Below are 27,177 nucleotides of genomic sequence, written 5' to 3' on the forward strand. Positions count from 1 at the left end.
ACTGGGTGCTGACTCACCTGCTGGGCATGCCAGCCGGCTGCCTACAACTTAAAGGGGCGATGCTGCCAGCCTGGTGGGTGGGGAAGGGGTTACGTGTCCTGCAGGTGGCACCTAGCCCTGAGCTGGGGCACTGGAGGTGGCCCCTTCCGGGACCTCGGGCTGGGCTGGGACCCCCTGGGCAGGCCCTCTGTGCCCCACCCCGGAACTTCCTCTATTAGGCAAGGGGTTCTGCTTCCTCTTGCTCACGGAGCAGGAGCAGGTGGCAGTGGCTGTTTAATGCCTGTGGCCCAGGGGACTCCTCAGGTTCAGCTGTGCAGCTGGGACTCAGGGAGGGCGAGCAGCAGAGGTGGTGCAGGGTAGGCTGGGGTGGGACCCGGCCTGAGTTCCTGGAAGGTGGTTATGTGGAGAGGCTGTGAGACCTCAGTCTCCAGAGCCTAACTGCCTGAGTTCATGCCCCAGCTCCGTCCCTTTTGCGATGTGACGTTGGACAAGTTGCAGCTGGTCCACTTGCTGCACTCTGTAAATGATTTCTGTCCCCTGGGCATGGCCCAGCTCTCAGAGGAGAAGCCTCCATTTCCTCATCTGCAGACTGGGAATGAGGACCCTGTCTGTCTGGATGCAGATAGTTCCATTCCACACTTGCTGAGTTTCAGGCACGAGTCATGGCAAGACTGCCCTCTGTCCACAAAGAACCCAGCTGAGGCACGCCTCTGCCAGGCAGGAAGTCAGGGGAACCTGGGCTCTGGTTGGATGGCCCTGGGTTCGAATCCTGGCTCTGCTGTTTCCTCACTTGGGTAAATCTTGTGTGCTTTCTAATCCTCAGTCCTCTCTTCTGTAAAGTGAGAGTAAATGCCCCTCCCGTGCAGGGTAGCGGTCGAGATTGCAGATAGCATTTGTCAAGTGAATGGCACCTGTTATTATTTTATTGTTGTTATTTTTGTGGCTGTAGTTCATTGGTGGTGGATAAACAGTAGCAGGGCTTCATGACGGTGGGCTCGTAGGCGCTGTGGCGTGAGGCCTCTGGGCAGTAGGGTCCTTTTATCTAGACCAGAATTTATCAGGCTTTAGGGCCTCTTAAACTTCTGGTCCCCAAGTTGGAGCTGGGGGCTGCCCCTGGCCTCCTGGGCCTTCCTGGGGAGGGCACATGGGGAGCAGAGAGCTGGAGCCTGCTCATGCAGGCCTGCCCCATCCCCGGCTTTGGCATGCGGCATTAACAGGACGACGGTGGGGAAGGCGGGGTGGGACCGGGAATCAGGACGCAGCCCCCTGGGCCAGCCTGGAAGTAGAAGCAGGGCCTGGGGTCGTGGTTCCAGGGGCTCTGTCCTGAGTCAGGGGTGTTGGTGGGTGGTGGGCCAAGCTGAGAGGAGGAACTGGGCACAGGGTCATGGTGCCAGTGTCTCAGGAGGGGTCCCAAAGGAGGGCTGCTGGGCAGCAGCATGGAGAATGCCGTGTTGTGGCAGCGCCCCATGACTGTTGCCCACATGCCATCCACGCCTGCCCTTGGCCATGCCTCCTGGCACTGCCCACCCCTGTCAGGCCTGTCTGCCCAGTGACTTCTGTAGATGCCTCCCTGAAGCAGTGGCCCTGGAAACCTCAAACAGCCTCATGTCAAGGGCCTGAAGGCCAGAGAGGGCCGGGGGAGGCAGCAGCAGCTTGCTGGGCCCTTTGCAGCTTCCAGATACCAAGCCTGGCTGTAGCAGTTCCAGAGAGGGCCCCAGGCTTTCTTCCCCTGACCCCAGTCCTGGGCACATGTCCCTGTCACCTCCCTGCCCTGCATTCCAGGGCCACCTTCCCTGCTTTCTCTGGGGAGGCCACATCCAGCTGCCCCTCTCCCAGCTGGGCCCCTGCCCAGGATAGCCAGCATCACCTCCTGCCATGCGGCTCACAGCTGGGATCGTGCCTGGCTCTGCTGACACCTCCTGGCCGATGCCATCCCGGCAGGCGGGACTTCCATCCCCCTCCTTTAAAAAAAGTTGTAACTGTATCCACAGACACTAAAAGGATATGCAGAAAGCGTCTTTTAGAAAATGACAGTGTAGTGAGCTCCGTGTACCCAATACCCAGCTAAAGAGATTGAGCGTGACTGCGGCCTGGACTCCTCGGGGCTGCATCTCCTGCCTTCTCTCAACAGCTGCCCTAGCTGTGGCTCGTCGTTCCTTGCTTCTCCTGGTTAGTTTTAAAGATTGAACTTTAGTGCATTTGTGGCACGTTTTGCTCCCTCAGTATCCCGCGTCCCACATCCACTGTGTGGGCCACAGTGCCACCTGGCATTTGGTCGGAGGGAGGCTGGTGGTGGCCAGCCGAGTGCAGGCCCGTCCCTCTGCTCATGAGCTGAGCTGTGCCTCTCAGTTTCCTCGTCTGTGTGATGGGGACGGTCCTGGTATCTACACTATGGGTGGCTGCGAGGATCCAGTTCGCCGACATGGGGCATGCTCAGTGTGGGGCTGGTTGAATAGGTGTGTGTGTTCGAGGCTGCCACTGCTGTGTCCCCCCAAGCTGTGTGGCCATACCGAGTCCTCTGACTGTCCTCGCCTGTATCACCGCGCTGATGTCCCCGAGGCCTTCCGAGGCCCGTCCTAAGGTTTGCATGTGCTAGTGTGTGCAGTGACGCAGTGACAGGCCAGGGGGCTGCCTCGCTGGGGCAGGGCTGCGAGGGGCTGTGGATGCCGGCGGAGCATTCAGACCTAATCAGGAGGTGTGTGGGGGCTGGGAGCACTGATGCCCAGGAAGGTTGCTTAGGCAGTGTCCGTCAGCCGCTGAGGCACACATGGGAGGCCTGCCCAGGACGACTCGGTACGGGGTGTAGAGATGGCTTCTACCCCTCGCCATTCTGCTCTCACCTGGCTTGGCCTTCTGGTCAACCCTACAGCCTCCTGCCATTGGCATGGCACACTGCATCCCCGATGGCTGGAGCAGACCCCTTTTTTGGTATATCTCATCATCAAACCCATGCTTTGTAAGGTTTTGTTTAGTAGGAATCTCAAAGGGACAAAAAGGCAGTCTCTTGCTTCTCCTTGGAATACTTTGTGCAGGGACCAGCATTTTCTTTCCTTTTTAAAATTTTTTTTTTTTAATTTTGAGACAGGGTCTTGCTCAGTCACCCAGTGGCACAGTTATGGCTCGCTGCAGCCTCGACCTTCCAGGCTCAGACAATCCTCCCACCTCAGCCTCCCAGGCAACTGGGACTACAGACATGCAGCACCACACCCACTAAATTTTTGTTTTTGTTTTTGTAGAGATAGGATTTTGTCATGTTGCCCAGGCTAGTATTGAACTCCTGAGCTCAATACAATAAATCCCAGTCTTTGGGAGGCCGAAGCAGGAGGATCATTTGAGGGCGGGAGTTCACAACCAGTCTGGGCAACATAGGGAGACCTCATCTCTACAAAAAACGTAAAATATTAGCTGGGTGTGGTGGCACACGCCTGTAGTCCCAGCTACTCAGGAGGCAGAGGTGGGAGGATTGTTTGTGCCTGGCAGGGTGAGACTGCAATGAGCCGTAATGGCACCATTGTACTCCAGCCTGGGTGACAGAGTGAGACCCTGTCTCTTTTAAAAAAATAGAAATAGTGAGAACAATGAAGCACAGATGGCATTTGTTCAGAAGCTTCATTTTCTGTTCTGCAGCAGCACAGGCCTGTTGACAGTGCAGGTGGCCGGGGATGGCCTTGCTGACCTCCAGTCAGCCCCACATGGGGACCTTTGGAGCACAGCCCACGAGCCTAGTGCAAGGAATGCCCCATTCTTCTGATGCTCTGGGAGGGCTGAGCATCACTTGTGGGTCCCCTCCCCTGTCACGCTGTCTTGAAGCCTGAGCATGGAGCCCCCCCCACAGTGTGGGGGCCTGGGGCCAAGGTCCCACCGATCTGACCCGTTTTGTGCCGGGGATTTTGTGTGCATGGACTCGTTCAGTCCTCATGGCTACCCAGCAACCTGGGTGTGTTGTGATCACCCCCATCTTAGGAGTGAGTAAACCGAGGCCTGGCAGGACAGTGACCTGCTCAAGGTCACAAAGGACTGTCCTGGGAGCATGGCTTTGTCTTTACAACTCCTGACCCTTGCTCATCTTCTCCCAGAGGTCATGGCCCCTTCACCCATTCGTAGAACATCAAGGGAGGAAACCGGGCTTGCCCGGAGAGGGAGTGTGGCTCACCCCCAGCCTGCATGGGGCTGATGCTGCGGTGGTTGCTCTGCTGACTGTGGGGAACGCAGGAGCGGGGCCCAGGCTCCGGGCCCAGGTTCAGGGCGTGGCTCTGCTGCTGTCCTGGTGCTTCACCTCGGGTGGGTCCCGGGGCCCCTGGTATCAGTGTCTGCACTGGACAGTCTCTGAGGCACTGTCCAGTCTGAGCAGCCTGCTGCGGAGGCCCTCCTGAGCTCAGTGAGTATGGCTGCCCCTCCAGACAGAGCAGGGCGCTGGGGCTGGCTTCAAACCGGCCTCTTTTTTTCTTCTTTTCTTTAAATTGTCTGCATTTGAGTAGCCTTTATTGCACAGGGCAGGAATCTCAAAGGGACAAAAAGGCAGTCTCTTGCTTCTCCTTGGAATACTCTGTGCAGAAACTAGCATTTTCTTTCCTTTTTTAAAAATTTTTTAAATTTTGAGACAGGGTCTCATTCTGTCGCCCAGTGGCACAGTCGTGGCTCACTGCAGCCTCGACCTTCCAGGCTCAGACGATCCTCCCACCTCAGCCTCCCAGGTAACTGGGACTACAGGCACGTGCCACCACACCCACTAAATTTTTGTTTTGGTTTGGTTTTTGTAGAGACAGAATTTCGTCATGTTGCCCAGCACTTTGGGAGGCCGAGGTGGGTGGATCACTTGAGATCAGGAGTGGTGGTGATCTCAGAGTGGGATTACAGGCATGCGCCACCACACCCAGCTACTTTTGTATTTTTGGTAGAGATGGGGTTTCACCATGTTGGCCAGGCTGATCTCGAACTGACCTCAAGTGATCTACCTGCCTCGGCTTCCCAGAGTGCTAGGATTGCAGGTGTGAGCCACCGTGCCCGGTCTGACCAGCATATTCTTTCTCACTTTGCTGTCCTTCCTCTGCTCTTGGCTCTTCCTGTCCCTGGGAGGCTGCTCCTGGCATCCTGCTGAGGACCTGCAGAATACTCACCAATTCCATGTGCTAGCCTTTTGATTCTATAAATCCTGGGCCTCAGTTTCCCCATCTGTAGCATGGAGATCACATTAGTACCTGCCTCAAGGGGTTGCTGAGAGGATCAAATGAGATGTAATGAAAGTAATTTGCAGAGGCCAGGCACACAGTAGGTGCTCACTAAATGTCAGTAGGTGTTGTAGCATGGGGGTGAGCTGCCCAATGTGGAAATTTCTAGGTATAGAAGAATGGGCATTTTGATGGCCATGGGGCATGGAGGGCCCAGACCAGTGAGGTCTGGCTATGGGAGGCCAGGCCACACTCTGATGCCCACAGCTACCTGCTGTGACCCCCCGTCTTTCACACGCCTTGTGCCCAGGTCACTCTGCCCGGGGTCCTCCCGTGTTGCCTCCTTCCCTCCTCAGTGAGGCCTGCACCTCTGGCCCTTCCCTAGATCCTTTCCTCCAAAGCACAGGTGGTTCTATGTTGCAGGCGGGCCAGGGTGTCTCTGCTGGGCTGTGGGCATTGGGTAGGAGGACCCTCGGGCAGCTGTGGGTGCCCCTGAGTGGCAGAGCGGCTAGCCTCCCCCTGGATGTTAGGGGTGCTCCCGAGCCGTGCTGGCCCGGAGCATCACTGGGGAGGGGGCGCTGCCAGGTAGGTAGGCCAGGGGTCCTCAGTGCTCTGCAGGTGAGGAAGGCCCTGTGGGGTGGGGGGGGGGAGGGTGTGAGGCTCTGGCCAGCTGGCCTCGAACAGCTGCACAGAGGCAGGGCAGGGATGTGGCGGGCAGAGCCTTGGTCGTTCCTCCTCACACCAGCTGCATGCCTGCAAGGTGAGGATAGAGAAGGTGGGGACTGCAGTAGCCGAATGCGAGGCTGGATGGGGCAGTCTAGGCCTGGCATGGAACAGGCGGTTGGGTAGATGGGAGAAACTTCCCCATGTCCTGCATCTTCTCCAGAGCCGGGGACAGGAGCCCAGGACCTCAGGACGAGGGGCCCTGCCTAGAGGTGCATGGCCACCCCCTGCTGCCCACAGGTGCTTGGCAGTGGTGCCTGCAGCGCCTCAGGACCTCTGATGGCACCTGTCCTGGGGAGAGGGGCCTGTGGCTGGCAGGTCGCAGCCAAACACATTCACTGCTGAGGTGCATCTGCCCATGAGCGAGCCTGTGCACACTTCTCAGGGCCTGTTTCCCCCATGCCGTGGAGCGGTTGGCCTTGTTGCCGTCCCTCTGAGGGACGCTGCGGAATAGAGGTGGCCCGGGGCAGGGTGGTGCGCCTACTGCTCACATCTCCCAGCACCAGTGGCTCCTTTCCTGGCGTGCCCAGAACTTCCACAGTGGAACAGGGACCTCCTGGAACATCCGGAAGTCAGGCGAGGGCAGTGAACTAGGAGCAGGGATTACTTTTGTCACCAAAACCTGGTGATGTTCCTGCATATGGCGTGGCATGGGGGCTGCCTTTGTGAGTGGAGGCGGGGCAGGGGCTGCGAGGGGGGTTCATCCCCCTTCCCCTGTGGGTGACCCCGAGAGGGCCGCACAGCTCAGTCTGTCTCTAGTCTCCCCAGGCCCAGGGTGGAGGGGGCAGCCAGAGTGGGGGGCCCTGCACTCAGGCTGTTGGAGCCAGACAGACCAGCCTTTATGGCCACCCCACCAGACGCCCACCATGTGGCCTCTGTAACTCACCTCTTCTCCCACGTGCTTGGTACAACAGACACGTGGACCTCCCCTACTCCCTCATAGAGTCACTGAGTGGGTGGGCAGGGGTGGTCTGGGGCTGAGGGTGGTGTTATCTCTGGAGCTGTGCATGTCCAGATGGCCTCACCTAATCTCCATGCACCAGGCGCTGTTATGGCAAGATGCTGATAACTCCGGGAGGGTGGGCTGTAGTCTCTACTTCACATATGTTCAGAGAAGTAAAGCCGCTTGCCTGAGGGCACACAGCTAGGAAGGGGCAGAGCTGCAGTTGAGCCCAAGCCGAGGCTCCAGAGTGAGTGCTCACAGGTGAGCTGCTGCCTGGCTCTCTGAGATGGTAACTGCAGAACGGCCACCTATGGGATTCCACAGCAGAGAAGCCGGCAGGCCACAGGGAGAGCCGGTCACTGGAGCCTGTGCGGTCAGGCACCCTCTCTGAATGGGTGAAAGGCAGGAGCATGCATCAGCTAGGACAGAGTCACAGGGAAGAGCATTTCAGGCAGAGGGAAGGGCATGCATGGAGGCCCTGCAGTGGGAAAGAAGGTATATCATTCCAGGAATGGCTCATTCAAGGGTCGGGGGCTCTAGTGGGGGGTACGTGAGAGGAGATAGGGCAGAGCTGCCACGGCCAGTGGGAGTTGTGTCTTAGTCTGGGGGTGCCCCTCTTTACCTGTGGGTAGCCTCAGGTCAGTGGCTGAATTCTGGCCAGTTTCAATTTCCTCACCCCTGCCTGGGAGGTGCTATGAGGCTGGAATACGCGGAGGACACCCCAGGACACCCCGTGCTGGGAGCTGGGACAGGCGGGCTTGTCATGGGTTGCCAGTGGCCGCCGAGAGCCTCTGTTTGTTGTGGTGACGGTTGGTACAACGGCTGCACCTGGGCAGCCCTGGGCTGCCTGGCCATCTGGGCCCAGCTCTGACGTCTGCTGCAGCCTAAGGCTTGTTTCTGGGCTGTCTCCATGACGGCCTCACCCACTCCCTCTGACAGCTGGGTGGCTTCCCCATGGAGCCTGCGGCCCTCCTGATGCAGGCCCGGTGTCCCCAACAGGCAGGTGGATGCAGAGGCCAGGCCTTGCGCTCCCCAGGCCTGCGACGAGGGTGGTCCCCACCCCTCCAGCCCATATGTGGAAGTGCCCATGACAGGTGAGGAAACTGAGGCCTGGTGAAGGGGGGCACATGAGACGACATCCCCAAGTCCCAGGGTGTGAGGTGGGTGGCAGGCTGGGGCCAGAGGGACCAAGAGCAGAGAGAGCAGGGCGGGTACAGTGCGGACCCCACAGGAAAAGGGTGGGACTCTAAGGGGCTGAGGTAAGGTCAAGGCCCAGGGGCTCTGTGCAGAGCTTTAGTTAAAACAAAACAAAAAAAGTGTCTCTCTCTCTATATATATATATATACATATATATATATATATACACACACACACACACACATATATGTATATTCATACAGATGGGGTTTCATCATGTTGACCAGGCTGGTCTCGATCGCCTGACCTCGTGATCTGCCCGCCTCGGCCTCCCAAAGGTCTGGGATTACAGTCGTGAGCCACCATGCCTGGGGTAGGGCTTTAATTTTTACCTAACATTTTATATTCTGGTTACAAAAAGCCTGGTCAGGAATAAAAGCTACCTATAATTCTCATTACTCAGGACTACGTTTTTTCACCTCTGCGGAGAGGCTTGTCATATCCATGGTGACCATTAGTGGGCCACACAGGTTCCCTTCAGTGCGGTGAAACCTGAGCTGAGCACCTTGCAGACACAATCTCACTTTGTCCTGCAAAGCTGTGTGGGGCAGGTGGGTGGCATTTCCGCCTCGAGCTGTTTTGTACATGAGGAACGCGAGGTGCAGAGGAGGGCACCATGCCATGGTTGCCCCAGAGCCCAGGAAGTTCAGACAGCCACTGATCCAGAGGCAGGACAGAGTGGCCTCAGGAGCTGCTGGCCCTGCATACCATGGTTTTTCCTGTTAGAATGTCCTGAGCCTCTCGGTCTTCAGACTAGGTTGCCATTTCTTGTTGAGCACGAGACCTGGGCCCGTCCTTCTGCCTCAGGGATGGCTCCCTGTGTCAGGGGTGCTGTGAACCTTGGCCTGGCCTGTTGGGGTCTCCAAGTCAACAAACCCAGGAGTGACTCCAGGCCAGAGCCCTGACTTGCTGTGCAGCCTGGGGCAAGTGGCTTCACCTCTCTGAGCCTCTTCCCCAAGTAAAATGAGGTTGGGAGCCCCTCCTTGCAGGGCCGTGGGAGTATCTGGAGCCACAGATGAGAAGGACCCTGCCTGTGGCTGGTGGCTGTGGCTGTGACAGACTCTCAGGGAGACCCATGTGGTCCCTGACAGTCAGCGTGTTGTGGCTTCTTAAAATGAGATAAAAACACATTCACTGTCAAGGTACATCTGCCCACACACAGGAGTAGTGACCAGGCGCACACAGGCGTGGTGACCAGGCGATTGATTCATGGGTGAGTGGTCAGCAGGCAGGTGCCCAGTGCATGTGGCGGCAGCTGCTGCTGCTGCTTCTGTCTGTGGATGCTGTTTCTGAAGCCTCTGGGGCCTGGCAGCCGGGTCCCCGGGGCGGCTTTGGTGGAAAGGCTGCAGGTATCTGCTTGGACCCTGCACTCTGCCCACCTGCCCCAGGATGGACCCTGGGACCCCGTCCCCACCAAGGCTATTCTGTTTCCTGTTGCTCTGGTATTGTCTTCCCAGTGGCGGGAACCACCCCCCACCCTCCGTCCGGGCTGGGTTGGCTGCTGGGCCAGGGTGTGTGGTTCTTAGGTGCGGCCCCAAGGCTGTGTTGCACTGTGGCCAAGGCTGGGTCTGAACCTGGCTTGGATGTGGCTTCAGAGACTGGGGTGTTCTTTTCAGGCGGCAGCAGGCCCCGGGCAGTTTCCAGGCCCCAGTGCCAGCGGCCAGGGTGAGGCAGCAGCAGCAAGCGGGGGTGGTGGGTGAGGGCGAGGTGTGGCAGGGCCATGCTTGGAAGTGGGGCCGAAGCTCCCACAAGGGCACACATGTGGCCAGCATGTCTGCACTGGTTGGTCTCGGGGAGCTGTGTCACTCCCAGCTCTGCTGCCTGCTGGTGCGAGAGCGCCAGGTGACCCAGGTGAGTCCCTTCCCTCCTCTGGAGAATCCAGCCTGCTGTCAGGTGCCTGGGGCAAGGGTTCTAGGTTCAGGTCCGCTCCGCTCCCAGGCAGGCAGGCTCCTGGCATCTCTGATCCTTGTTTCTCCTACCTGTGGAATGGCGGCTTTGCCTTCTTCAAAGGGCAGCCCTGACTACCTGCATGCCAGCCCCACTGTACCTGGAGCCCCAGAAATGCTGACCCTCCATTAGTACCAGCTGAGTGCCGTGCACCCAGCCACGCTCCTGCAGCCAGCCTGAGAGATGTGGACACGGGTGGGGTGAGGAAGGTGCTCCCCCAGGACTCTGGCCTGCCCGGTGCAGGGGAGGGGAGAGAGCCAGCACTTTTCAGGGGAGGGAGAGAAACGGGCATCACGAGTCAGCCTCCAGGGTGAGCAGGGCCCGGCAGAGCTAGCCTGGAGGGCAGCCTGGGCCGGAGTCTCGGCCTGCTCCACCACCTGCTGCCCTCTCTGAGGGCCTGGCCTTCCTCATCTTGGACATGGTATGAGCCTCGTCCCCCTAACTGCAGCCATGAGGCCCCTGGACAGTGGCTGCTGCAGGTGCTGGACCCCTGCTGGGCCCTTCTCACCCCACACCCCTGTTGGCTAGTTAGGCAGGGCAGTGAGAACACCTCACAGATGGGGAAACTGAGGCCCAGGGAGGTACTCAAGATGTGCCCAATGGGCAGGGCTGAGATAAGGCCCTGAGGTCCAGCCTCCAGGCCTGGGTCTGTCCTGTCTGCACCCCCTGCAGGGCTGGCGGGCCTCCTTCCCCCTTTGAAGGCCTCAAGTCCGGGCTTGGAGAGAGGGGGCTCCCAGCTTGGGTGATGGCAGAGGCTGGCACCTTGTGGGCCAGGGCCTGAGTCATCCCTGTCCCCATCTTTGCCCAGCCCGAGGGGAGTGCAGGGGATATTGATGACCGAGGGGTAGGCCAGACGCTTCACCTTCTCTCCATTCTAGGAAAATCCAAGAGAAAGAAGGATCTGCGGATATCCTGCATGTCCAAGCCGCCCGCACCCAACCCCACGTGAGTCTGCCTAGTTTCTCCCTGGCTCACCCTAGAGAGGCTTCCTGAATGGGCTCAGTGGCAGGGGTGAGAAGCAGGGGGCCGGCGCTGCTTTGCCTCGTCCTGTCCTGGGCAGCACCTGTTGTAGATCTGGCTAGGCGATGGCCGCAGGGCACTTCACAGAGCCATCTGCTCCACTCTGCTCGCTCCTTACCCCGTCTTGGAGGCTCTTTGGGCCATGCCCAGTCCAATGCAGACACTCAGCAGCCAATGAGGGGGAGGTGGTCCAAGGAGGTGCCTCTGTGGCAGCTGCTCAGCAGCCAATGAGAGGATGTGGTCCGAGGAGGTGCCTCTGGGGCAAGTGCTTAGCAGCCAGTGAGAGGAGTTGGTCCGAGGAGGCGCCTCTGCTCAGCAGCCAATGAGAGGAGGTGGTCTGAGGAGGTGCCTCTGGGGCAAGTGCTCAGCAGCCAATGAGAGGAGTTGGTCCGAGGAGGTGCCTCTGCTCAGCAGCCAATAAGAGGAGGTGGTCCAAGGAGGCGCCTCTGGGGCAAGTACTCAGCAGCCAATGAGAGGAGGTGGTCCGAGGAGGCGCCTCTGGGGCAAGTACTCAGCAGCCAATGAGAGGAGGTGGTCCGAGGAGGCGCCTCTGGGGCCAGTACTCAGCAGCCAATGAGAGGAGGTGGTCCGAGGAGGCGCCTCTGGGGCAGGATGCACCTCGTCCCCACACCAGTCCCCACGCTGGCCCATCTGCTGCTGCCTGGGGAAGGGTATGGTTCTTTCTGAGGGTCATGGAGTCTTCTTTCTCCACAGACCCCCCCGGAACCTGGACTCCCGGACCTTCATCACCATTGGAGACAGAGTAGGTGCCAGCCATCTTCCCGGCAGGGCCTCTCACGTTACTCGATCGGCGGGTAGAGCTGACCCTGCAGGGCCACTCTGGGCGGAGGTGACTGAGGGGTCAGAGAGGGTCAGGCTCTGGAGAAGAGCCTCATCCTGCGCTGCTGGCTGTGTGGCTCTGGCCACCCACTGTCTGACCCTCCTGCTGGGAATGAGGACCATCGGTGGCCTCACTGGAGCTTGGCGAGCTCTGAGCTGGCAGGAAGGGTTCTGAGCTGAGAACAAGGCCCTGCCCCCGCATCCTAGCCCTAGGGGCAGGTATTGAACATGCAGGCTCCTGGGCCGCCCCAGACCCACTGGATTATGCCCTCAGGCCTGCAGGGAAACCTGCATTTTATGCCTCCAGAAGCCTTGGAAGGGTACTAGCTATTTAGAATCCTGGCTCAGGGACTGTGCTATGCCCAGGTCCTCCCAGCAGAAACCCTACTCCCAGGCCAGGTGCAGTGGCTCACACCTGTAATCCCAGCACTTTGGGAGGCTGAGGCAGGAGGATCATTTGAACCCAGGAACTTCAGACCAGGCCTGGGCAACATGGCGAAACCCTGTCTGTACAAAAATACAAAAGATTAGTCAGTGTGGTGGCACATCCTCTGGTCCCAGCTGCTTGAGAGGCTGAGGTCGGAGGATTGCTTGAGCCCAGGAGGTTGCAGTGAGCTGTAATTGCGCCACTGCACTCCAGCCTGGGTGACAGTGAGACCCTGTTTCAAAAAAAAAAGAAACCGCACTCCCTAGGCCTGTCCTTGCCAATGCTCCCTCCAGGCTGTTGCAACCCGTGACCCTCACCACCTGCTGTCCTGTTCATCTATTTGCTTATTCCTTTTTGTGTCCCTCCCAACTGAGGGAAACTTCTGTGAGGGCAAGACTTCATTGTCGCTGTGTCCCCAGTGCCCAAAACACATTGTGGATGCTTGGTAAACAGTCGTTGAATGAGTGTCTCATTCCAACCAGCTGAGTGGGGTCGGGGAAAGAGGGACAGGGCACCTCTCTCCCAGAACTCTGCCTATTGGTGGGATATTTCATGGGTGTCTTAGTCACACTCCACAGCCTCTTGGGGTGTTGGCGCTGTGCCTGTTTTATAGAGGGCAATGTGAGGCTCAGAGAGGTTAAGTGATGTGCTGAGGGTCACACAGCAGGGAGTGGTGGGTATGAGGTTTGAGCCCAGATCTAACCAGCTGGTCCTCTTCACGCTGCCCAGCTATCTCCACTGGGTGAGGGGTGAGGACTGGCTCCTAGCTTGGTGGCCACTGACTCTCTCTTTTCTGTCCCCCAAGAACTTTGAGGTGGAGGCTGATGACTTAGTGACCATCTCAGAACTGGGGCGTGGAGCCTATGGGGTGGTGGAGAAAGTGCGGCATGCCCAGAGCGGCACCATCATGGCCGTGAAGGTGAGCAGGGCCTGGAGGCAGCTGGGAGGGATCCCTGGAGGAGGCAAGCTGAGCTCTGCCATGGGGCCCTGCCTGTCCCTCTCAGTGTCCAGTACCAAGGCCAGACTTTTTGGGGCACGCTGAGCTCCTGGCCCTCCTGTCATGAGTGGGGAGTTGGCCTCTGCCACGGCAACCTCTGAACGGCAGCCCTTCTCTGCAGCGGATCCGGGCCACTGTGAACTCACAGGAACAGAAGCGGCTGCTCATGGACCTGGATATCAACATGCGCACGGTCGACTGCTTCTACACCGTCACCTTCTATGGGGCACTATTCCGAGAGGTGTGTCTTCGCACAGCGCCGGTGGGCTGCTCCACCTCCCACCCATCAGTCTCCTGCAACCCACTGCCACTCAGTCCCTCCAGTGTGCCAGGTGCTGGGGACATGGGGAGCCACCTGGGGCTGGCACATCTCCCAGGGGCACTGGCCCTGCCAGGCCACCAGGCTCCCCTGTCTCCTGGCTGTTACTTTCTGGTTCGGTGCCTCAGTTTCCTCATCTATCAGATGAGGCGGGTAGTTGTGGCTGCCTCCTAAAGTTGACAAAGAGGTTAAATGATATGGCCTGGGGCCTGGCATTTGGCTGCACTCAGTTCTGCCTGTGTGACCATTTGCATCCCCATGGCATACGGGGCGTGGGGTGCCCGAGCAGGCAGCGGCCATGGAGGTGTGTGATCTGGATTCTGGGTTTTGGGTCTGTGGACAGGGTGGGGTGTGTGCTGAGAGAGCGACTGAGGCTGGAAGGGTGATGGAGCTGCCTTCCGCCAAGCCGGGTGGGTGTGGGTGAGCAGGGAGACCAGGATCCTGGGCGGTGCTGGGCTCATACTGCTCACTTGCCCTCAAGGAGCTGTGGTAAGGTCAGGGCGTCTGAGTCGGGCAATTGGGGCAAGGTCAGGGTGGCCTCACCTGACCTCACTCTTCACTCATGAAGAGCTCAGCATCCTCTCTGCCAGCTCCTAGCTGATGGGGCCCCTGCAGCCTGCGGGTGTGCCCTGTGCATCTCCCAACCTTCCTATCAGGAGGGTCCACAGGAGTTCACTGGGGAAGAGGGAGCAGGTTTTTGCAGGCAGGGAGCCATCTGCCAGGATCAGCTGGCTCTTGCCATGGAGCTTGTGCAGGTGCATTCTGAAGCTCCAGTGGAGGGACCCAGCAAGGCTGTGTGCTAATCCCTCCTCCCTGGACACACCTGGAATTGGATCAGATGGAGGAGGCTAGCGCCTGAACCTGGCAGTGGGGAGGTGGGGAGAGGTTAGGGAGAAGCGGGCAGAGGCAAGTTGGTGGGGGGGCTGGGACCTTGGTGAACTGTGGCTCAGTGGGTGGGCACATGTCGAGGAGCGGGTGGGGGCTGGTGCTGGGGCAGGCCATGCAGGTGGTGCAGACACGGGCAGCCCGGCAGCCTGGCTGAGCTCTGGGTGTCACCCACAGGGAGATGTGTGGATCTGCATGGAGCTCATGGACACATCCCTGGACAAGTTCTACCGGAAGGTGCTGGAGAAAGGCATGACAATTCCAGAGGACATCCTCGGGGAGATTGCTGTGTCTGTGAGTGGCCCGGTGGGCTGGGGGTCCCAGGTGCATAGGCAGAGGCCCAGCCCTGCCAGCAGGCATAGAGCCTGCCTGATGCTGGTGTCTTGGGCAGAGCTGGGCATCAGTGTGCCCCCTGAACCTGGGCAGCGGCCCTGCATAGACCCTCCTCCTCTACCCAGACCAGAGTCTTCCTACTTAGGAGACCTCAGCTTGTGGGGTCCAGGAGCCCCACGGATTTGGCAGATCTGGGTGTCTGAGCCATTGAGTCTGACTCTTGAGTTCCAGACCATTTTTAAAAAAAGGAATTTAGTATTTACAACAGCGTCATACTAAAAATGCCCTGGGGCAGCTCACAGAGGTACAAGCTAAGTTGGGGAAAAAAGGTTAGCATCCATCCAAAATGTGCACTTTTCGAGTCTAAAAAGTCCCTGAGGGAGGGCAGCAGCACTGGGCTTGAGCATCCCAGTGGCCAAAGGAAAAAGGAAAATAGAACCAGTGACATTGGTTCAATCCTCACTGCATCTGGAAACATTTACAATGTACCCCTGCGTCAGGCTCCCCACTCACCCTTCCCAAGGGAAATGGCTCCAAGCTGCTAGAATGTTGGCCCTGCCATGGGAGGGGAGATGGGGTAGGGAAGCAGGCTGCTAAGAGCTGCCAAGAAAAGCCTGGCAGGCAGTGATGATGGCCCCTGGGAGGTGAGCCCGGGAGGGTGAGAGGAGGCAGGAGGCCAAGTGTGTCTGCACCAGGATTGTTGGGATGCTGGGGAAATACCAGCACAGGGCAGGAGGCTGGGGTGAGGAGGTGCCTAGCCTGTGCAGCGGGAGCAGGAGGCAGGTGGATACGGACCGGGTCTTACTGCTCTGTCATCGACGTGACCAGGAATAACAGAAGCCCTGTCTCTTCCCCCCTCCCCACCCCACTGCCAGATCGTGCGGGCCCTGGAGCATCTGCACAGCAAGCTGTCGGTGATCCACAGAGGTCAGTGCCCTGCAGCCACCCAGGCACGGTGTGGCCAACGGGAGGGGTCCCAGGCCAAGGCGGGTGGACGTTTCCCTGTTTCTGTGATGAGCATCTAAGGCTCAGAGAGGTGATAGGTTGTGACATGCCCGATGTGGTCCACCTGCTCAGGTTTGCTGGTGCTCGTAGCAAGGACTGGCTTGACCTCTGTCCTGGGCAAGGTGGACCGGGTTCTGTTCTGACGTACAGTTTATAAATCGTGAAACTCCAGCAGAGTGCACACGATTACGTTCACACCCACACAAACACCTCCCTCCAAGCTCCAGGACGTTTCCCTCACCCAGCCCAGAACGTTCTCTCAGGCCCCTCCCTGCCATCCCCCCATGTGCCTAAGGCAGCCGAAAGTCTGGTTTCCCTACGGTGGGTGGGTTTTGCCCTTTCTGGAACATCAGCCTTACTAGCTTGATGTTCCTGGACCCAGCCGAGTCTGCTGTGGTCTCGGTTTGTTCCTTTTTGCTGCTGAGTGCATGTCTGTTTTTCCAGATTTACTACTTTTCAAAAAATGAATTAGGCTTAGTTTCCATTGACCACTGGGTGCCCATCCCAGCCCCCACCCATGGGTCACTGTGGTTGACATTTGGTACGGAACCTTCTGTTCCTTTTTCTGTGCATTTCCATCTTTAACACATCCTCATGGAGGGCACGGGGATGCGAGTGTCCTGTGTGCATTTGCGTGGAGAATCACTGCCGGGCTGGTCGCCCATGCTGGTCTATGGGGACTCCAGGTCCAGGCATGCAGATCCTGCCTCCCAGGCTGTAACTGACCCTGCTGCCCTCTGGGAGTACCCACACAAGCCAGGCTTTCACTGGACCTCGCATCTGGAGGGTGGATGCAGGCATGGCGCCCCCAGCAAAGCACCTGGAGTCCTGCCTTCCCCACAGTGGCTGGGCTGGGCTGGGCTGGGCTGGGCACGTCCTGGCTGTGCCCTGAGGACTGAGTATAACTGTCAACTGGCCTGGCGCCTCCTGCAGCCTCAGTTCCCTGGCCCAACCCTTGGGACCCTGGTGGAACCTGCCCACTGGGGTTTGGGTGAGGGCACAGGAGGGGCTTTGGTCCAGGGAGGGAGGTGCAGCTGTGCAGAGCATGACACCTGCCTCCAGTCATGGTCCACAGATGTGGCTGAGTAAGGCATGTCCCACCCTGGCAGATGTGAAGCCCTCCAACGTCCTTATCAACAAGGAGGGCCATGTGAAGATGTGCGACTTTGGCATCAGTGGCTACTTGGTGGACTCTGTGGCCAAGACGATGGATGCCGGCTGCAAGCCCTACATGGCCGTGAGTGGTCCCCGAGCCCCCAGGCTCAGGAGAGGATGGGGCAGGGAGAGATCTGTCCAGATTGGCCACCCTGGCCGTGCCCTCTGTCCGCCGGGCAGAACCTCCCCACACTGTTTCCTGCCATAATGGGGCTACCTGTGTCTTGGTGTACAGGGGCAGCCCTTCTGTACCCTGTGGTTAACTGCCCCCCATAGTGCCCCAGTTGGGTGGTAAGCTACATGTACCTCTGTGGAGGAGACTGGTGGGCTGTGCAGGTCCTGCCCCACCCCATTGTCAGGAGGGCCTTAGTGGGGCCTGCTCCTGGGCAGGGGCAGCTCAAGGCAAGGAGTAAGCTTTCTAAGCATGACCCAGGCCCTCCTAGCCTCAGTTTCCTCCCCTGTCACATGGGCAGGTGGGCAAAGCTGAGCACTCAGTTTTGGGATGGGGAGGCAGGGCTTGGACACGGGAGCTTGCCGGGGGTGGGTGTTCATGCCTCACTGCTCCCTCCTGCAGCCCGAGAGGATCAACCCGGAGCTGAACCAGAAGGGCTACAATGTCAAGTCTGATGTCTGGAGTCTGGGCATCACCATGGTACTGTGTGGGGCCAGGACCTGCCCTTGGTGGTCGGGTGGGGTGGGGTGGGGCCGTGCCTGGGGCCCTGAGCTTTTAGGGAACTCATCACATAGTTTAGGTCCTAGAAAAAAGTATTGGCCTCAAAATCTAAGAAGAAAATGTGCCATCAGAAATTACCATTTATTTAAGGGAACATCCTAGGGTCAGGGTCAGACATCATGAAGTCCTGGGCACTCTGTGACACAGTGACCATGCAACTTCTCCGGAGTTCTTGGTGCTTGTTGAGAAATCACAGCCAATCCCAAATTATGTGATTTGCTGGTATGTAAATCTTGCAAAAGCAAGATGGTAAAAATCTTTTCAAAAATATTTCATAGCAGAAGCTTTTCTGTGAGTGGCATCCTGGTACATTGCTGTGGGGTGGTAGGAGGGGTGGGTGGGCTGTCAGTCCTGGGCTTGTGGAGGCCAAAGGCACCCCTGGCTTGAGTAGGGTGAGGGTAGGTGTGGTAGAAGCCCAGGTGTAGGGGTGGGCCCAGAGCAGTTGCCTCTAGAATTACCTGGCAGAACCCCCATGCCTTCCGTGCTGGGGCTCAGGTCAAGGTGTGGGTGAGCCCACTCTGGCTCCCATGTGGACAGTGGATTGGAGGGCTGGGAAGACCACCGGGGTGTGTCCCTAACCAGGGCCTGGAAGTTGTACAGGAGATGCTTGGAAGGATGATGCCATCTGCAGGTAGGGCTCAGGCTGGTGGCCTTGGCCAGCTGGGTTGTTTGGGATCAATGGAGTGTCCTGGGCATCAGCTCCTTCCTGCGCAGGGAAGCCTGGCCCAGGACATTTGCTTGCCCCAGTCCCTTTGACTATTTGGTGTTGGGTGTGAGGCCGTCAGACAAAATCAGTAAGATGTAGTAAGATGTAGGGTATTTTCCAACACCAGCAACCTGTTCTCAGATTCTCCAGACACCCACCCACTGTCCTGAAGTTCTGTTTGGTTCTGATGCTACCTGGAGTTCACACAGACCCCATAGGTGAGGGCTCTGTTCCACCAGACTGCCCCCACATCACACACCAGTTGGAAGTAGCAGGCTTCCCATACTACTGACTGACCAGCTACAAATTGGGGGTCCCCATGACCCTCTCCTAAGGTTTGATAATTTCCTAGGATGGCTCACAAAACTCAGGAAAACACTTTACTTGTGTTTACTGGCTTATCAGAAAGGAAATAACTCAGGACCAGCCAGATGGAAGAGAGTGTTGGGGGAAGGGGAGTGAGTGTGGGGTGCAAAGCTGCCATGCCCTCTCGGGGCCTGCCGCCCTCCTGGCACCTCTCTGTGCTTGCCAACCTACAGGCTCCCCAAGCTCATGGAGTTTTGTTGTTGTTTTTGAGACAGAGTCTCACTTTGTCACCCAGGCTGGAGTGCAGTGGCACAGTCTCGGCTCACTATAACCTCTGCCTCCTGGGTCAAGTGATTCTTGTGCCTCAGCCTCCTGAGTAGCTGGGATTACAGGCACCACCATGCCCACCTAATTTTTGTATTTTTAGTAGAAATAGGCTTTTGCCATGTTGGCCAGGCTGGTCTTGAACTCCTGACCTCAAGTGATCTGCCTGCCTTCAGCCTCCCAGTGTGCTGGGATTACAGGCAGGAGCCACTGCGCCCAGCCTCATATGGAGAGTTTTCTTTTTTTTGAGAGAGAGTCTCACTCTGTCCCTCAGTTTGGAGTGCAGTGGTGTGATCATGGCTTACTGCAGCCTCTAACTCCTAGGCTCAAGCAATCCTCCCACCTCAGTCTCCTGAGTAGCTGGAACTACAGGTGTGTGCCCCGACACCCAGCTAGTTTTTTAATGTTTTGTAGAGAAGGAGTCTCACTGTGTTGCCCAGGCTGGTCTTGAACTCCTGGGCTCAAGCAATCTGCCTGCCTCAACCTCCCACTGTGTTGGGATTATAGGCCTGAGCTATCGCACCCACTGCAAGTTTTTATAGACCACAGTCTCCAGCCCCTTCTCCTCTCAGAGGCTGCCGGGTGAGTGAAAGTTCCCACACTCTCTAATCACCTGGACTTTCTGGGGAGCAGCCCCCATCCTGAGGCCGTCTAGGCATCTCACCCTGAGTCACCTCATTGGCATAAACTCAGGCTCCTTGTGGATAACAAAAGCTACTCCTGTCACTCAGGAAATTCCAAGGGTTTTAGGAGCTCTGTTCCAGGAACAAAGACCAAATAAATTTCTTTTTATGCCCCAGGGGTGGAGAAGAGTGGAGCAGGTGGGGGTGGCTCTGGGGAGACGTGGAAGGCGACTGTAGCAATGCGGAGGCCTCTGCAAGGGAGGACTCTGCTGACCTGAGGGCACGGTGACCCAGGGGGTGCAGGTGCAAAGGCCCTGAGGTGGGGCTACACCTGCTGTGTGCCTGCGTGGCTAGGTCAGTGGAGAGGGAGGGAGGGTTGGGAGCGAGGACAGAGAGGTGTCTGGTGGGTACAGAGTTGACGCTGGTGTTTTGGGTTTTACTGATGTTGCTGCTACCATTGTTATCATCGTCATGTGGCTGTCACTTTATTTATGTACTTTTTATTTTTATTTTTTTGAGACAGATTCTCACTCTTGTCACCCAGGCTGGAATGCAGTGGCGTGATCTCAGCTCACTGCAACCTCTGCCTCCTGGGTTCAAGTGATTCTCCTACCTCAACCTCCTGAGTAACTGAGATTACAGGCTTGTGCCACTACGCCTGGCTAATTTTTTTTTTTTTTTGAGGCAGATTCTCACTCTGTCGTCCAGGCTGGAGTGCAATGGCACGATCTCAGCTCCCTGCAACCTCCGCCTCCTGGGTTCAAATGATTCTCCTGCCTCAGCCTCCCCAGTGGCTGGGATTGCAGGTGTGAGCCACCACACCCAGTTAATTTTTGTATTTTTACAAGAGACGGGGTTTTGCCCTGTTGGTCAGGATAGTCTCAAAGTCCTGACTTCAGGTGATCCACCTGCCTCGGCCTCCCAAAGTGCTGGGATTACAAGTGTGAGCCACCACATCGGGCCTTTTTTTTTTTTTTTTTTTTGAGACAACGTCTCATTCTGTTGACCAGGCTGGAGTACAGTGGCATGATCTCAGCTCACTGCAACCTCCACCTCCCAGGTTCAAGCGATTTTCCTGAGTAACTGGGATTACAGGTGCTGGCCATCATGCCCAGCTAATTTTGTATTTTTAGTAGACACAGGGTTTCGCCATGTTGGCCAGGCTGGTCTCGAAACTCTTGACCTCAGGTGATCCGCCAGGCTCGGCCTCCCAAAGTGTTGGGATTACAGGCATGAGCCACCAGGCCTGGCCTTGAGCCACTGTGTCCAGCCTGTGGCTGTGACTTTATAAACAGTGTATCTGTAGACAGTGACTAGGAAAGACACAAAGTTGAAATAATTTTGTCAGAGAGGTGGGACTGGGCAATGCCTTCAATTTTCTTTAATTGGTGACATGTAATTTTTCTTTTTTTTTTGAGACAGAGTTTCGCTCTTGTTGCCCAGGCTGGAGTGCAATGGTGCTATCTCGCCTCACTGCAACCTCTGCCTCCTGGGTTTAAGCGATTCTCCTGCTTCAGCCTCCCGAGTAGCTGGGATTACAGGCATGCACCACCTTGCCCGGGTAATTTTGTATTTTTAGTAGAGACAAGGTTTCTGCGTGTTGGTCAGGCTGGTCTCAAAACTCCTGGCCTCAGGTGATCTGCCCCCCTTGGCCTCCCAAAGTGTTGGGGTTACAGGTGTGAGCCACTGCCCCCAGTCTGATGACATGTAATTTTTCAATTAAACTTTTTTTTTTTTAGGTGGAGAGGAATATTCTTTGAATATAACAGTTTTCCAAGTTCTAAGTTAGCTAAAAAGGACAAGTTCTCGCTGTATTTAGACTGCACAGAACTGGTTGGAAATTAGAGTCCCCCCTCATGACCACCTCACACACACACACACACACATATGTCCCTTCCCCACCTCCCTGTCTCCCTTCTACCTGTCTGTCCATCATCACTGTTGGACCCAACATGGCTAGTGACCTTGTAGAACTTGGACAAGTATGTGCTAAGTGCATATTTCAGTTATCAAGTGTTACATAGCAAACCACCGCAGAACCTAGTGACCCAAACCAACAGCAGTTTCTTATTTCCCATGTTTCAGCCATTGTGGCTAGGCTCAGCTGGATGGCTCTTCTGCTGCACCTGGCACTGGCTGGGCCGGGCTGGGCTGGAAGGCCCAAGACGGCCTCACAATCCCCGGCCTCCTCTGCGTGGCCTCTCCATGCCACTTACTCACACTGGCCTGCTCCCTGGGCTTCAGAGTGTGGCAGTGTCAGCATACTTGGAGTTCTTTTGTGGTGGCAGGCATCCAAAAGGAAGTCCTCTGAAGTGCTAGGCCTGGAACTGGCACAGCATTGCTTCTGCCTTATTGTGTCAGTCAGCCAGTCACAGGCCAGCCCAGGTTCAAGGGCAGGGAATGCTCCCAGCTTGATGGAGGATCGGCGGGTGTACCCAGGGAGAGGTGGAGGTGGCCACTTTAGGCACGCGTTAGTTTTTTCTGCCACAAGTTACCAAAGTAGTGGAAAGCTAACATAAAAATACAAAGGCAAAGTAAGGGGAGAATGACTGTAGTTATTCTACCTAGATACACCTCTTACCCCATTGCAATGCCAACATTCTGCACTATAGCATAAATATTGTATTTTTATTATATGTATCCATATATATATAATGGATATATATATATGTATGTATCCCTTCCAAAGACCCATGTATGTATCCCTTCCAAAGACCCCATAACCATCGGCCCTGCACTCACCCTGTCTGCTGATGTGGGGTGTTTCCCTTGTTCCTGATATTTTCCTTCCTTTTGAAACTCTCCACCATCCTGGGGGAGTGGCTGGTGAAACAGTCGGGAGAGTCTCCTGGGCGGGGCCCCAGTCTTGGCCTCCCCCGATCCTGCAACGGCCCCAGAGCCCTCTTGGTGTTGGCTTTTTCCCACTAGCTGCACAGCCTCAGGACGCCAATGCCAATCACCCAGAACAGGGAGGGGTCGTGCCAGGGCGGGAGTGAGTGCTGACTGAGCGCTGGCCCTTAAGTGTTGTCGCTGGGGAGTCACAGGGGTGCGCCTGCAGTCCTGGCTGGATCTCAGCCCTGTGGTGGGGCTGGCCCCTGGCGCTGGACATTCAGGCTGCTTCTAAACATCTGGCAGATAACACCATATGGCACATCTTTGTGCCTGGAGGCTTTTTGTTTTTGTTTTTCATTTTTTGAGCTCTTTAGAAAAATTAAAGGAGTGCGAGGTTGAGGGTTTGGACACTTCTGCTTTTGCAGTTAAGAAACTGTCATGGCTGCTGGTCCTTCTCCTGCAGCTCATGTGGGCTCCTTGCTCTACGGATTAGAGTCACTGAAAGTTTTAAGAGAAAAGCTCCCTGAATTGGTACGGTTTTGTCTCTCAAACACGCATGCACACATGCACACATGCACAGTGGGCCGTGCATGTGTGTGTGTGTGTGTCTGGGCTGGAAAGGGCCTCTAGCCTGATGGGAGGCACGTTCTCAGCACAGTCCTTAGGGTCCCGTTTGGGCTCCAGTTTCCAGCGCCACGTGTTTGTGCTGAGGTCTTTTCCGTTCATCTTGGGACGATGACCGTCAGCAAGGGGCCTCATGCTGGAGCCTCAGAATTCTCTGTTCTTCCAGGCCGGGGCCAGGGCTGACATGACTTGTTTTTTCCATCCAGTCATCATGGTTGGAGCCCAGTGTTGGTTGTACGCTAGCTAACCCATCCCTTCCATGATGACTTCCTGCTGACCACAGGCAGGGCACAGGGCTGGGAGTTTGGAGCGAGTACAGAGACCCATCAGCTCGATGTCACCCACAGGAAGTCCGACTCCAGCAGGGCACATGTGGCCACACAGGCCACCTGTCTAGGCGGGAAACAGTGCCGGGACCCCGCAGAAGATGAGGCTGCAGGCTCCGGCTCCCCGCCAGCCTGTGGGTGCAGAGGCGAAGCAGTCTCGTGGTCTCACACTCTGTCCACGGCCTTGGGGAGAGCTGTGTGTGTGTGTTTGTGTGTGTGTGTGTGTGTGTGTGTGTGTGTGTCTCACTTCTCGTGTGCTTCCTCTGTGAAAACAGCAGCCCAAATAAATGACGGCAGATGCTGAAGTCCAAGATGGCCACATGTTAGGGAGGGGAGTGGCTGTGACCACCGGGACCTGCCCACCTGGCTCAGGGGGCTGCAGCCCGAGGTTACCAGCTCCTCAGATTTTTCCAGAGCAGCTGGAACCTGCACTGTTTTGTAAAATCTTCAGAATTCAGGTTGTTTGAAAACCCAACGATGGTCTCACCAGTCCCGGCGTGCGCTGGATCCGCTTTCTGAACTGGATCCTGCTGGCTGGGTCAGGGGAGCTAAGAGCTGCCGTCCCTGGCTTTCACCTTTGCTCTGCTGGGATGTGGTAGGGAGCTCAGGTGTGCAGACTTGAGGCCTCGCTCTGGTGCCAGGGTGGGCGAGAGCCCCCAACCCTGGCTCCCGGGTACAGAGCGTGGGTGTATCTGGGTCCAGGGCCTCTGACCCCCCGTCCCTGCTGCAGATTGAGATGGCCATCCTACGATTCCCTTACGAGTCCTGGGGGACCCCGTTTCAGCAGCTGAAGCAGGTGGTGGAGGAGCCGTCCCCCCAGCTCCCAGCTGACCGTTTCTCCCCTGAGTTTGTGGACTTCACTGCGCAGTGGTGAGTCCGGGGTGTGCTGGGCGCCTGTCAGTGCCCTCCCTGACCCGATCCCAGCATCTTCCTAGGCCCTATTCCTTTTTCCTTTAGCAGATAGCCCCCAAGATGACACGGCATCAAACTATGTAAGGCAGAAACAGCTGGAGCGTGAGGAGCGTTGGATAAAACTGTGGTCCCGGCGGGAGGTTTTAATGCAGTTCTTCCAGAAGTGACAGATCAGATAGGATGAAAAAGAAAAGTATATGGAAGATTTGAACACAGAAAACAAGTTTGCTTTTATTGATATCTAGAACTTTGAACCAAATTAAAGAATGCCCCACAGGAGCCTTATAAAAATCATGTTTGAGATTACAGAGGGAATAAGGAAAAGGGCAAAGTCATACAGACCAACTTCTCTGACCGTAATTAAATAGAGCAAGAACTCGGTAAGGAAGAAGCGGCCGGGTACCGTGGCTCACACCCAGGGTCCCGGTACTTGTTGACCGTCGTCATCAGCAACAGAGGAGCCCGACAGAGTCCCTGGGCAGTCTGGCCCCTTTAATGGGGACTAACCTGTCCCAGGACCCATGCTAAGGAGTTTTCTCTCCTGATTGAGGATACCAAGCATATGATTGTGAGGCAGAGCACTGGAGAGTCCTGTTTTGGTGTTGATACGGAAATTCCTGGGTCACTAAGGAGACAAGAAAACCAGGACCCTAAGCCAGAGAAACTTGCTGCAAGCCTCTAGTTTGCCCCTCCACCCTGGGAGAAACCCTGGATGGTCCCGTCCCTTCTTCCCTGGGCGCACATGTCCCCCAGGCCTGGGGCAATCCTGGGATGGCTTGGTTGGCCTTCAGGGGCTGGGCTTCCTTCCTCCCTGCCAGCCTGGCTGTAGCTGCACCGTTCTCTTCTAGCCTGAGGAAGAACCCCGCAGAGCGGATGAGCTACCTGGAGCTGATGGTGAGTGTGGGCAGGAGGTGCCTGCCCTGCTCTTCAGGGCTGGCCGGTGGCTGGGTGGGCTCAGGAGAGGGCTGCGTTCTGCATACAGATGGGCAGCTCCTCTGGACCCACGTTGACTCCTTTAGGTGCTCATTCATTTGTTTGCTTCTGCATACCTGGCTTCCTCCTCCCTCCTTCCTTCACACCAGGCTCTGGGAAGGGTGCACAGGCAATGTGTGACAGAATGGGGCAGAGGGGCCAAGGGTGGCATCAGAGAAGGCTTCATGGAGGAGGTGCCATTTGAACTGAGCCTGGAAGGATGAATAAGGGTTATCTGGCGATGGAGAGGCTGTCCCAAGCAGAAGGTCCAGCATGGGCAGAGGCCTGATGTGTGGGGGAAAGGGAGGTTAGTGTGGCTGGAGAGTGATCACGAGAGCTGAAGAGGAGCCACGAACACCATCTGTGACAGTCATGGAGGACCTCCCAGGGGTGGAGGTCCTAGAAGGATGAGTAGGATTTTGCCAGGCAGGAGGAACACTTGGGCTGGGGCTGGTTGGGGAGGAGTGGGCACCTCCCCCTCCCACTACCCCCTCCATGGTGAGTGTGCCTTCTGTCACCCCCAGGTGCACCCCTTCTTCACTTTGCACAAAACGAAGAAGACGGACATTGCTGCCTTCGTGAAGGAGATCCTGGGAGAAGACTCATAGGGGCTGGGCCTCGGACCCCACTCCGGCCCTCCCGAGCCCCACAGCCCCATCTGCAGGGGCAGTGCTCACCTGCACCATAAGCTACTGCCATCCTGGCCCAGGGCATCCAGGAGGAACCGAGGGGGCTGCTCCCACTTGGCTCTGCAGCCAGCCGTTTGTCCCAAGTGCCAAAGAAGCAGACCACCGGGACCTCCAGCCAGGCCCTTATCGGCCCCGAAGTGCCTCTCTCTCCCTGCTGCTCTGAGGACCGTCTCCAGTTGCTGAGACCCTGGACTGCCGGGGCCTGGATGCCCCTTTGGATGCTGCTGCCCCTTGCTCAGCAGGTGCCTTGCCCAGCCTGGATGCCACCCAAGTTGTATATTTTTTTACTCTCGACTGAATGGACTTTGCACACTTTGGCCCAGGGTGGCCACACCTCTATCCTGGCTTTGGTGCGAGGCCCACAAGTGGGGATGAGCTATGTGAATCCCCCAAGAATCCCATGGGGGAGATGCCATGAGCCGCCCAAGGCCTTCCCCCGGCACGGGCGAACAGGGCCTCTTCGGGGCACACTGGGTCACCCAGTCCTACCTGCCACCTTTATTGGTGTCATTTCACCTTTTCATTTTTTTTTAATTTATCCTCTGTTGATTTTTTTCTTTTGCTTTCTGGGTTTGGCTTGTTTTTCTTGCATGGTTTGGAGCTGATCACTTCTCCCCCATCCCCTAAGGCACCAGCAGGCAGAGCCTCACCCTCTGTTCCGGCTGGGGTCTAGTGGGAGGGGCCCAAGTCTCTGCTCAGAGAAGTGCAGGGGGAGCCTTCCAGCTCACTCTCCTTGAGGACCGGCTCCACAGGGGCTATGGATTTGCTTTGGTGGTGTTTTAAAAAAAGAAAATATATTTTTTTGAAAAAAGGACTGCCCATCCCAGGTCCTTTCCTGATGGGTTGGGGCAGGTACCTGGTTGCTGTTTTAATTAAAAAAAGAAAAGGACTAAAGGTTGTGTGAGACTATGTATGACACCTGTGAGCCCCCCTCTCGCTCGGGGAAGGTTGTGGTGCCTCCAGGGACCCCTGCCTCTGGGCTAGGGCCAGGGTGGCGTGCTCAGGGGAGGGAGGGCTGCCGACCCACCAGGCCCTCCTACATCTAAGGACACAGAGGCCTCCAGAGGGCTGTGACAAGGTGACATCCTGTGACCGTCCAGGCACCAGGCCCTGTATTGACGCTGGAAAGAGCAGCAAACATGCAGGCCCAGTCCCCCGGTGGCGGCCACCC

The 27,177-nt window shown here is 56.9% G+C and overlaps 1 protein-coding gene across 2 annotated transcripts in view; it reads left to right on the forward strand.

Moving 5' to 3' along the window:
• MAP2K3 (mitogen-activated protein kinase kinase 3) overlaps positions 1-26,900 on the forward strand; it is a 30,059-nt gene extending 3,159 nt beyond the window's left edge. Inside the window, exons 1-12 of one of the 2 annotated variants that reach the window (XM_012461787.3) lie at positions 9,864-9,882; positions 10,857-10,923; positions 11,713-11,761; positions 13,071-13,184; positions 13,384-13,503; positions 14,644-14,760; positions 15,675-15,726; positions 16,914-17,041; positions 17,534-17,611; positions 24,164-24,303; positions 25,194-25,239; positions 25,842-26,900. In XM_012461787.3, the coding sequence (XP_012317210.1) occupies positions 10,895-10,923; positions 11,713-11,761; positions 13,071-13,184; positions 13,384-13,503; positions 14,644-14,760; positions 15,675-15,726; positions 16,914-17,041; positions 17,534-17,611; positions 24,164-24,303; positions 25,194-25,239; positions 25,842-25,925 (957 nt within the window). In that variant the 5' untranslated portion in view covers positions 9,864-9,882; positions 10,857-10,894 and the 3' untranslated portion in view covers positions 25,926-26,900. Of the gene's footprint in view, positions 1-9,863; positions 9,883-10,856; positions 10,924-11,712; positions 11,762-13,070; positions 13,185-13,383; positions 13,504-14,643; positions 14,761-15,674; positions 15,727-16,913; positions 17,042-17,533; positions 17,612-24,163; positions 24,304-25,193; positions 25,240-25,841 lie in introns of those variants that run through there. The other variant, XM_012461785.3, reaches the window with a different exon arrangement.
• Positions 26,901-27,177: the final 277 nt, after the last annotated feature.

The sequence above is a fragment of the Aotus nancymaae genome, unplaced genomic scaffold (genome assembly GCF_030222135.1).
Source record: "Aotus nancymaae isolate 86718 unplaced genomic scaffold, 86718_ANA_hifiasm-v0.15.2.pri h1tg000018l, whole genome shotgun sequence".
Classification (NCBI taxonomy): Eukaryota; Metazoa; Chordata; class Mammalia; order Primates; family Aotidae; genus Aotus; species Aotus nancymaae.